The 11,742-nt window shown below is 37.1% G+C and overlaps 1 protein-coding gene across 1 annotated transcript; it reads right to left on the bottom strand.

Moving 5' to 3' along the window:
- Positions 1–835: 835 nt before the first annotated feature.
- On the bottom strand, positions 836–9,390 carry LOC115928321 (ras-related protein Rab-39B-like). The gene is made up of 2 exons (XM_030995451.1): positions 9,015–9,390; positions 836–7,595 (listed from the first exon to the last, which is right to left on the bottom strand). The coding sequence occupies exons 1-2, from the start codon at positions 9,302–9,304 to the stop codon at positions 7,163–7,165; spliced, it is 723 nt and encodes a 240-aa protein (XP_030851311.1). The 5' UTR covers positions 9,305–9,390; the 3' UTR covers positions 836–7,162.
- Positions 9,391–11,742: the final 2,352 nt, after the last annotated feature.

Below are 11,742 nucleotides of genomic sequence, written 5' to 3'. Positions count from 1 at the left end.
TGGCTAAAGCTGAAGGACGAATATCAAATAGCAGCTGATGACTGTCCTGTTATAGGATGAGAATAGAAAATTCACAAAATTATAAACATAATTATACGACTGCAGTGGAATTGATGATTAATGATTGGTTTTATTTTCAATGTTACTGATGTAAGGTGGGAAGGGGTGCATGACTCATGGTCAGAGCTGAATGTAGCCTACATGTTTGAGTGTAAGGGAGAGAGAGAGAGAGAGACAGGGGAAAGAAAGAGAGAGAGGGAAAGAGAAAGAGAGAGAGAGGGAGAGGGAAAGATAGATACACAGATAAATTGGTAGATAGGTAGGTAGAGTGCCGGAGAGAGAGAGAGAGAAAGGGAAAGGGGGGGGGGGGAGATTCATAACAATACAGGCATATATATATATATATATATATTGTAGAATTACGGTGGAATTTCCATGTTTCACAATATTTGGGGAGAACAGGGGATGGATGACCATGACCAAGACCTATTTCATTTTAGAACACTGCAACAACAATGCTTGTAACCTCCTATTTTAATTAAACTAGATTTAAGCTTCTTAACTCTCTTAGTTATTTACTACAGGTCAAATAGTTGTATGGGAGTTTGTTATCTCAATATGATAAGAATTAAATACCCATTGTTTCAACCAAAACGTTCTCCACTGTATAGGCCTACCTACTTGAGTTATTACTGGTATGTGAACTCTGTACTTCTCCTTACAACATCATGCTCGCAGAAGTACAGAAAAGAAATAAATCATTTCCTCCTAATATCATGCTTTTAAACACATTAAAAAGAGATTCATCACAGACAAAAGAAAACAAGTAGACAAGTTTGGTTTTGCTCACAGTTTACTTTGACATTGTCATAATATATACTGCACACCAAGATGTTAATATACACATCAATCAAATTAAGTTGCAGTAACAGGGCAAAAACATGTATGTAGGGGGAATAAAGGCATGAATAATAATGCCACAACAACAAAATGAAGCAATGAAAAAACAATATATATTTTCATCTTGTTTCTGTTCACAGGTTTAAATATTAAGGAATCGATTCCCAAAATGACAAGAGAGAACAAATAACGCATTTCTCAACTTCAGTGTGTTTGTAAATAAATTGAAGAAAAGTGCAATGCCTAACAAACCCATGAAAAAGGCTGATGTCCACATTCAGAGTAGCCTCATATACAGACTGTGCCATGCGAGAGCCTTCACAATATTTGACCATGCGCCACATAACAAAATAATGAAACTTGATTTTCAAACGGTGTCATGAATTTGAGATATTATTAAGTACATAAAGAGTCATAGTGCTTGATACATGAATTATACACATGGGAATTCCTGTTTGAAAATGGTAATTATCATCACATACTTCATACTGTACCCCGGCCTGCATTCTTAAATGCAGATGAAGCAATTTGACTGATTAACTGATTTAAATGGCGCCAACTTCCCTTTTTCTTCTTTTCTATAAAGTATCATTTTCATCCTTGCCAATGCAGTCTGTGGCACAGAGAATAAAAAATTTCATCACAAAATAATTTTTTTATCATGAAATAGGTTTTGTTCATGCATTCAGTTGCAGCTCATGATTTTTATTTGGGTTAAGTAGGTTGATGCTTGACCTTCATTGGACCATCAGAAGCACAATTATTTCCCATAAACCTTGACCAAAATTAGTCCAATAAAAAAAAAGAGAGAAATAGAGAATTAAAAAAAAACAGGCAATTTTCTTCTTTTTTTGGGGGGGGGGGGGGTTGTCTAAGCAGCCTCATCATAATGATAGTTCCCCTCTACTACATGATCAGACATAAAACTTACTCGTACATATTTTCTTTCAAAATTCATATTCATCCTATTTAGAGACATTGACATCATTTCAGGAGCATGCACTGGTGACACATTCGGGAAGAATTGGATCACCTCACAATATCAACCATTACCATCAAAATATCATACACATTAATTTTGTCGCTTTAACTAGATAATAGTCTACTTCCCCCTATGCTAGCAGCATCAAGTTTAGAATATTTCTCTTTAGAACAATACATTAAAATGTGTCATCTGTTAAAAAAAAAAATCTATGTACATCCATGAAACTGACGTAAAAAGGGCATGAGAACACAAGGAAGCTTTGCAGGGTTCATAAATTTGAATTCACACATGTTCCATGCAAGACAGATACCGGTAGTTCATTCAAGGAGGTATCTCTATGCTCCTTGGATGATTTGATAATACACATGTACACTGAGAGCCAGGAAGGCATTAAATATACATCATCTGTTGAGAGCTAAAAGGGTGTTAAAGGGCAACTCAAAACAACAATTAGGAAAATATAAATGTTTGAAATATGACACCTCTATACAGCCAAGCAAATTTCAAATTGCTAATTTTGTCATTGGATTGTGACCGTTGGACTACTCTCCCGATCGTTGTATATAAAACTATCATCAATTTCTGTTTTTTCTTTCAAGTACCTTCTTCCTTGGGGCACTACTGAATATAAATTATGGCTGGTATATTTTTAGCAGAAAATACCCTCCTGAGTCAACATGTTTTGAAGAAAAACAACATCCTGGTGACATTACCTATTCAGCCAATGTGAAGTATAATGATTACAAATTTTAAATATTCATCACTTTCTTCCTTTTTGTCCCATTTCCTTCAAACTTTCACCAGTCTACTTCTCTGCTTTCTTTTAGCGTTGTTTGCTATTGAGGATGGATTTCCTTTTATGTCGTTAGGCCTGTCTTCATCAGCTTGAGTTTGCCAAATAACCAGCTATCGTCAGACTCGGGATATTATCCTGAAGCTCGAAATTGTGTCTTCATGAGACTGATACACAAATCACAAACTAGCTCGGACGGGTGCAAATTAACCCGCTATTTCCCAAATAGCAGGATATTTTTTAAACAAGACCAATATTTCTCAGGATATCTTCTTGACCAAATATCCCGCTAATTGCAACTGCAGGCTGATGAAGGTGCAAATTAACTGGCTAATTTGCGATCGGGATAATTAAAATAGCGGATTATTTGGCAAACTCGAGCTGATGAAGACAGGCCTGATGTAAAATTATACATGGGTCAACATTCTTCTGTCTTCTGGCTCTCAAAGAACGATACATAAATAATTTATGCGAATAAACACCCTTCAAGTAACATCTTACAAGACAATATGCTTCATACATCTGGTTAGTAGACAACTAAAATTAAGATACATTGCATACAGATATATAAGTGTTACATTTTAACTAGAAAAGGAAAACAAGAATAACAGTGTTACTGTGTAGCATGCGACACAGTGGATGGGCAAGGGTTTTTTCCACACACTGGAGTTCCTTGTAATATGTAGCATCTGTGCATAATTAGTGCATATGTACAATTCAATTGAATCAAGATTGTCAAAAAATTATTGATATTTTACACTACCCTATTACTACATAATCCAGAATATCATATGCAATATTTCAGCCTCAGTAAAAAAAAAAAAATGAAGAGTCTATACTACCAACTTGAGCTTTAAAAAATGATTTAAAAACAAACAAATTAGACCTTCAAATGGGAATAGAGATGAATAATTCATAATGCTCAATCCTTTCTAGCTTCTACCTAATAAATATCTGCAGCAGAATGCCAATAATAACAACAAAAGATATCATATACACTTTGGCAGCAAAGGTAACAAAAAGAGCAAATGTGGGATTTTTGTATCTCTAGTTGTTTTACAGCATTTGATGGATGCAGTGTTGATGTTGATAACAAGCAGTTTATGGGAGGTAGAAACAATGCTATTAACATGAAATTAAATACATGTACCTGTAAAGAAATATACTGCAACTTATAATACATGTACAAATAATAACTTACATGCATGTGTAAAACTGTAAATCCATTACATTAAAATACTTTTTCATTGACTACAATGTACATGTAAAGGCATACAGTCAGTGTAGAACTATCCCTCATTAGTTTTCCATATACTTGTAAGCAAATGGATATTTTTTGGACATCAAGCGATTATTTTTTGTAATAAATGTGATGTGATGTATATAACAAATATTGACTGCCTATTTTTAGATCTCAGTTGAAACTATAGCTCCTCTGTGATCTGGAGACTTAATCTCCGATCACAGAACAGTTTTGAGATCACCTTGGGCAATAGTTGTAACCATGCCCCTTAAAGCAGTCAATATTTGTATACTGTTTATGATTGCTGCAGAATGCAGATACAACTCTTTTTTGTTTATGGCGCATAAAATATGAAGAATCTTCGCTGAAAGGTTACAGCTCACACAAATGAGTAATCCCCCTCTTTTCTTTCAAATGGGCAAAATGCTAAACCTGTAGCTTAATTTAGGGGACTCGTGACCTGCTACGCAAATTGAATGCCTGGTTACTACATGACAACATTGTGGTACATACTGACATGATTTTCTGAGGAAAATTGAAGCTTTCTGGCTACCGTATATCTAGTGAGCTAAGTTCCCAAAAATCTAAAGGGATTCATCCTATATCTATAGATGAATTTACAGCTCTAACTTTTTTTCTTTTTTTTTGTTTAGTTGAGATGCTGCACAGTTACAGAGGTACACCGTACATGTAGAAAGGTTTTTTAAATTTACCTACATGTAGCTTATAAACACTAAAATGTACTCGCATAAGTTGACATTAAAAAAAAAAATCCATAACAGCCCAATTTCAGTACAAATTGAAAACAATTTCTGCAATACTGTATAGTGAATCTGCATGAAACATTTGGGTACAACTACGAGTGTAGTAATCCGTGTTTATAAACATGAACAAAAATACAATAAGATGTGCTCAAATAACTAGCCGCCGGTCCATATGGGTCATGGTTAACACGGCCAATGCATCAGCTAGCACGTGACAATTCACACAAGTTTGATTTTCAAAAATAGCCAGTGGCAGTTGGTTACATTGGAAATTGAGTATCCGGCCCTGGGGGGCGTTTCACAAAACTTGTCATCAGTGGCAAATGACAATTTGTGTTATAAGCTGCTGAAATCCTTGCTTCTGATTGGTTATCAGCAGATTTGTCACTAATTTTTGTTATTTGTCATTGAAAAAAGGCTTTGTGCAACGCCCCCCTGCCCTGTATGCAATACATCAACATGTAAATCTGAATCTACCGTACACACAATAACACATGCTCACATGTGATTGTTATCAATTAAAAGGCCATAAGGGTACATGAACATGCAAAAAACATAAGATATTTATGACACTACGCCACAAAGGCATAAATACATAGTTTACGTAGCACTATTACAACTCTCCTAAGGATGGTTCACGTATGTATTGCACAATTTTCATAAATTATTGTATAATACCAATATCACCTACATTTAAATGTCATTAATGTATTTCTTTCCAATGATTAAGTTCTAATGATTTAATGCTTTCCTCTAATGCATCATAATAATACCACTACATTAATAATAAGCACATACATGTACAAATACATGCTTTAAAATGTTAACATACAATATAACTTGTAATAAACAAAAAATACATAAGTACAATGCAGAAAATTATTCATCACAAAATTAAATCTATCTTTCTTTTTACAAGGTTTATTTTTAATCATTATTAGGCTTTAAACAAAAATACACATACAGAATGTACAATACATGTACATGTACTGTAAGTATGTCTGGCAAAATGGCATACTCTTGATTTGTGTGTGTGAAAAGTATGGATAAAGGAAATATACAAAAAGGAAAGTTACATGGAAGAAAGATCATTCGAAACGGCATGGTGTACACGTAAATGTACACACACCAAAAAAATGTTAGTTATTAAAAACCCCGTCACCATAATGCGGATTTTAAAAAAAAAGTGCTACACACTAGATGAGTCATGATGCAAAGCACTGACATAACTTACATGTTACATGCATTGAAGATTATAATTGCCATGAATATATGTCAAACATTATCCTTGCATCAAAGTTGTGATTTCTAGACATTGAAGAGTTCTTATTTATTTTCATGAATTAAAATTTATGAAAACTATGAAGAAATATGAGTAAATGGCTACGGGAGTACCGAGCCATTTTTGTATTATTGGAGAATGAAGAAAGATAGCAATAATGTACTTTCTATAATGTACTTTTGTACACTGTACTTTCATCTCACCTCATTAACTCTGTACAAACAGTCCTTTTAGTTGACCTAATAAGTAAGTTTGCCATTTAAGATGATCCACAAACGTTTCTTTCTCTGAATTTGAAAACCGAAATATATCTAATATTTTGACTAAGAATATTGTAAAATAGAACTTTTAGAACTTCAATTCATTCAATAACGTTTATCAATACAAAAGACACATCTTTGGAATGTTTTCTTGTTAATTTTTATCATAAATCTTGTGTCTGGAGGGGGAGTATATATTTTTTTCTAGAAAAAGATCATCTATCTTTTTTTGTACTTGACTTATATCATAGCGAAAAGTAATTTCAATGCTATTAACAAACAAATGCATATTTCTTCACATAAATAGAACACTCAAATATATACTGCAGTGTAACATTTCTCCTGAAAGAGTTGTAATCTCAAATTTAAGTTGAATTGATCAACAAACAGAATTTGACACGTTCATGATTAGAGGAAAAGTAAAACATATTATTACCGGTAGCTCAAGTTAAAATAAAGATCATAAATAATCTTGCTCTTTCTCCCAGGTAGTGTTAACCATTTGCAGATGCCTAGATTTAAGAAACCAAATTGATAAGCTCGTCTACCTATTCACATTAAAATGCCTGAACGACTTTACACCAAAAATACAGGCCTATTTCAGAGGCATTAGAGATAATCTTTAAAAATGTCAGCGTCTTAGTCACATAATGTGAATATCTTCTAACACAACTTATCATAACATTTTATTGAAAATGTTCATGGATAATGGAACATTATCCTAACTAGTGCATCTAAAAACCTTTCAATTCAGAACATGAATCAGGAATCAGGATGCAATCTGTAATATGAGATACATTGATCTAGATTTCGTAGCAAATGGTTGACACCACCTGCTCTTTGTAATGTGTGTGTGCATAATTTTAAAAATGAAACATATCTTATTACTAATGGTTCTACTAAGAATTTGAAACCAGCATAAAGCATGAAGTTTCTTAGCAGCATATCCTAGGCTTCTCTTCAGGTTCTTCTAACCGTAGCGTTTCCCGCGGCGCCGTAAACCCACCCTTGATGCCGTCCCAGCCTTCCATGATGCGCAGGTCACCGTCTTTCAACTTGACATAGATCTCTTTCGCCATGACGGAGAATGCTGCCTCCACGTTGGTGCAGGCCTTGGCGGACGTTTCAATGAACCTCATCCCGTAGGCCTGGGCAAAGCGTTCCCCTTCTTCTTTGAGGACCTCCCTGGTGTCCTCTCCCAAGTCTGATTTGTGACCCACCACCATGTACGTGGTGCTGTGGGGATAGATTACATTTTCCTGGGCCTCGATCAGCCATTCCTGCAAATTCTCGAAACTCTGTCTGTTTGAAATGTCATAGACGAGCATCACGCCAACCGAGTTCCTGTAATAAGACGTGGTTATCGACCTGGAAAATGGGAGACAAACAGTGATGAGAGAAATTACATTATCATTTATCTATAATCTTCATACATTTTTACAACAGACTGGTTCAAGAACAAGAGTGATCTAGACCTAGATCTAGACATCCAGTTTTAAACTACCGTACTATAATAGTACAATTACAAATGCTACAATCTAGACTCTACTACTAGTAGACCTACATGTAGCATGTTTACTGGTCAGTGCGTGTCTGGTTAGCCGACAGGTTCTTCTGTATCCGGACCGTTGATTTAAAATTAAAGCAGCATCTTGAAGAGTTTGACTTGCAACATTTCAGAAATCATAATTCAAGCCCAATTAGGATGGTGTTACTTCAATACTTCATAGAGTAAAGGAGCCCGTTTTCGGCCACTTAAGACAAAATCCTATTTTTAGGACTCTTTACTTCCTATTTATTATCATTTCTTGTTCAAATCATGAAGCAAATATTATTATTATTTAAACAAAAAAAGAATCCCAGAAAAAAATCACGAATTGCCATGACAATATTCATTTCAATTTTCACTGTTTTGGAGCCGGTTATCGGCCGAGCGTTTCAGTTTACGGCCGCATGTACAAAGTCAATAGGAAGCGCTCGCGCGCGCCATGCGTTTCCGCGCTGATGTACAGCACAAGCGGGCGGAGCAGGTATCCCACGCCTGAGCTCCCTGGTGCTCGCCTGGCCGAAGACAGGCACAGCGGTGATCGGAAGTTGGAATCTGAATTAGACAGAGATATCATGTGTGCGTCGCGGTGTGCGGCTGCATTGATTTAATACATGCGATGAGATACTTTTGAGCTTGCGACTAGCACAAAATCGGGCTCTAAATCTGAAAAATACTTGAAATAAAGCTCATTTTATGGTACCCATATTTCTTACAGACATGCGTAAGATACTTGATTTTTCAGATTCGGGTAGCAGGACCGGCGATTACTTCGCTAAAATGTGATATTTTAGGATATATTTTTCATTGCAAATGTGGTTCTTCAGTGACACTGGCATGGTATGTTATGTGTGGGATATGTGTTACGCTATTATGCGATGTATTTTAGATTGATTTTACCTTGTATCCAACCAATCGGCCGAAAACGGGAGCTGGCCGATTACGGGCTCCTTTACTCTAGGCCTACTTGTTAATCATTTAATGTTAGTGACTTAGAACTAGATCTAGTCTAAGTCAGTTAGATGATTTATAGATGGTAAATATTAGTAGTTAATTATCACTGATTAACGTGTTAATCTGTGTTATTCGACTAATTTCTAATTTGATGCACTGATCTAGACGTAGACCTAGTCGGAGTCTACATTTCAGTAAATCTGAAGGCAAAAGACAAGTGATGGCTTTATTTTTGCTAACCGTCCGGACACCCAACCCCCGTCATACTCACTGGCTACCTCACTTACCTGAATCTTTCTTGGCCAGCGGTATCCCACAGCTGCAGCTTGACTCGCCGCCCCGGCGCTACCTCAATAAGTCTTGCGTAGAAGTCCACTCCCACTGTGGGATCGGACACCTCCACGAACTTCCCATCACAGAAACGGCGGAGCAGTGAACTCTTTCCCACCGTCGAATCTCCGACTAAAATCAACCGAAATTGATATTCCCAAATGACTTCTGGGGGTAGTCCTGCTAATTCTTCTGCCGGGGCTGTCATAGCTGCATTGCTGTTACAATTTGTATGTGAAAACAGCATATGTTGAAAAACTAAGAATTATCGGTTCTATCTCAACCGGCTTTATAAAATGTCGTTCTACTGTAACCAAAAGCTCGCTTGTAATTGTGTTGTGTACCCTTTAAAAATGACGACAATGTACTTCCGGGTCGCGTTTTTTTTAGCATGAAGACCCAGGGATTTCTGGATGAATTTCAACGAACACGTTCGTTATGAGTCTAGCTCTGTAGTAATTATTGTCAATTCCGCAAACTTTCTACATTTAATGTGACTGCAAAGTTTCTCTTGAGTATTTGGCAGAGGCTGGCCCGACATATCAACAAATTATGGATGCAAAGTGAATTAAGTCCATGGAGAAGTCATTGTGAGTCGCGGGTGATTCAAATAGGCTTAGTTGGTAACTGGGGGTTCGGTATAACCCCTACATTTTGTATAACGTACACTTCAATTCCTAATTTTGGATAGTAGGCCTATTTCCATATACATTTATATTAAGTTAACATAAATGAGTATATAAAGTATATAAATAATCATCTACTTTAAAGGCCCACTGCACTTCTTGTAGCTACTTGCGCCCTCTATACAACAAACAATACATAATCGGTGACCACGTACAATTGGTCCCCCATCGGATCCTCTTTTTCTTATGTTAACTGAGAGCTGAGTTGATGAGGTAAACCACCTGTCCTGTGACCGTGCAGGGCAGTCTAACCCCTCCTGTAAACTACGGCAGATAAGCTTTAAACAAAAAATAATGTTAATATAACATGCCATAGACACCCTTGCAGATCGAGGCAACGACCTAGCTTTCAGTGACTTTGGCACTGCGCGGCCCCAGCAGGTGTTATGGGCCGAGCCCCTGTGTTTTTAGGCATTAAATAACGGTCATGACACCGGGCAGGTCACTAATTAGCGGGGAGTCCAGGGGGCAGCGCCCCCGGAAGCTCAGGGGCTTTAGGTATTTAATTACGGTTCATCCAGGGGCACTCTTTAAGGTCATTGATGTGGTCCATGCAGGGGGCAGAGCTACCCGAAGCTCAGAGGTTTTAGATATTTAATTACGGTCAGATGAGCATCCAGGGGCCCGCCTTAAGGACTTTGGTGGGGTCCAGGGGGCGGGCCCCATAAGCTCTGGATTTTTAGGCGTTTAATTACGGTCAGATGAGCATATTTCGATACCTCATTGAATTCGTGACATTTTCTCTGTAACATACTTTTTCAAAAAGTAAGGGGGGCTCGAGCCCCGAGCCCAGCCATTCTGCAGGCCCTGACATGAAGGCTTCTAAATAAGCATATTTTTTCGCCCGACTGTACATTTGGGAGTTTCTAATTTTCAAACAAACGCATAAACAGGTATGACTTATAAAAAAAATTGAGAAATTAGGGAAAATCATGTCATTTCAGCAACATTTGTAAATTACTGGTATCGAATAAGAAATAGCCCCCCCCCCCCATCATCAATAATAAAGGCGGCATGCGGAATGTTTAGGAAATTTAATTCCTGTTACCTTTCCTTTTCTCTGAGCTGAATTTGTTATGTGATTTAATTCAGGTTTTTATTAATGTTATGTTCTTTTGGGTTAAAAATACAAACCATCTTTACTCCTTTACTGCCTTGGGGGGGGGGGGGATGCGTCTCCCTCACTTTTTGGGTTGGGGGGGGGGGGCAAGTGCCCCCTGCCCCCCCCCCCCCAGTTCCGGCGCCTTATATTTAATTAAAAGAATGAAACTATCAAAATTACTCTCATGTTCCGGGGTAAAATATTATATATAGGCCTACTCTTGCGCTAGTGTCCTTTAATTGGTATATAAAGTACCCAAATCCTCCGGGGAGGCTTCGGTCCCATATTGCTTACTTTAAGCAACAACAACAATGTTTTTTAACATGACCCGTCGAAAAGGAGAGGCATACACAAATTAATTATTTAAATAAATGATAGTAAACAAATGGGCTACATAATATGCAATTAACAGAATAATAAACAAAACAGGTTAAATATATGAATATAATAGTCAGATTCCAGATACAAATGAACCAACAAATAAAGAAAAATAGCAGAAAGGTACACCATTTATGTTAATTAGAAAGAAAAAAAATCATCACGTGTGTGTGTGTGTAATTGCGTTTTACAGATGTGTATCAATCAGATATGATTATTTACGTCTGGGACCGACCTTTAACGTCACCATCCGAAAGACGTGACTCAGTTTCGAACCTGCGTCTTCGGCTGAACCAGTTTGTAACTTCCAATTTTAGCTGGATTACAGGCGCACGCCACAACACTAAATGTTAACAAATAGTCGATCTCGCCAAACTGTTTGTTAATTTGCCGAGATATCGGACTCAAAGAGAGACACAAAGCTTTGGGTATTGGAGGAGTAAAGAGATCACCAATGGCGTACTGATGGGGGGGGGGGGGGGGGAGCAGTTCAAAATTCAAACGTGGTTTGATACCAGT

The sequence above is a fragment of the Strongylocentrotus purpuratus genome, unplaced genomic scaffold (assembly GCF_000002235.5).
Source record: "Strongylocentrotus purpuratus isolate Spur 01 unplaced genomic scaffold, Spur_5.0 spur5_scaffold_21, whole genome shotgun sequence".
Lineage (NCBI taxonomy): Eukaryota > Metazoa > Echinodermata > Echinoidea > Camarodonta > Strongylocentrotidae > Strongylocentrotus > Strongylocentrotus purpuratus.
This window is presented reverse-complemented; position numbering and strand designations above follow the sequence as displayed.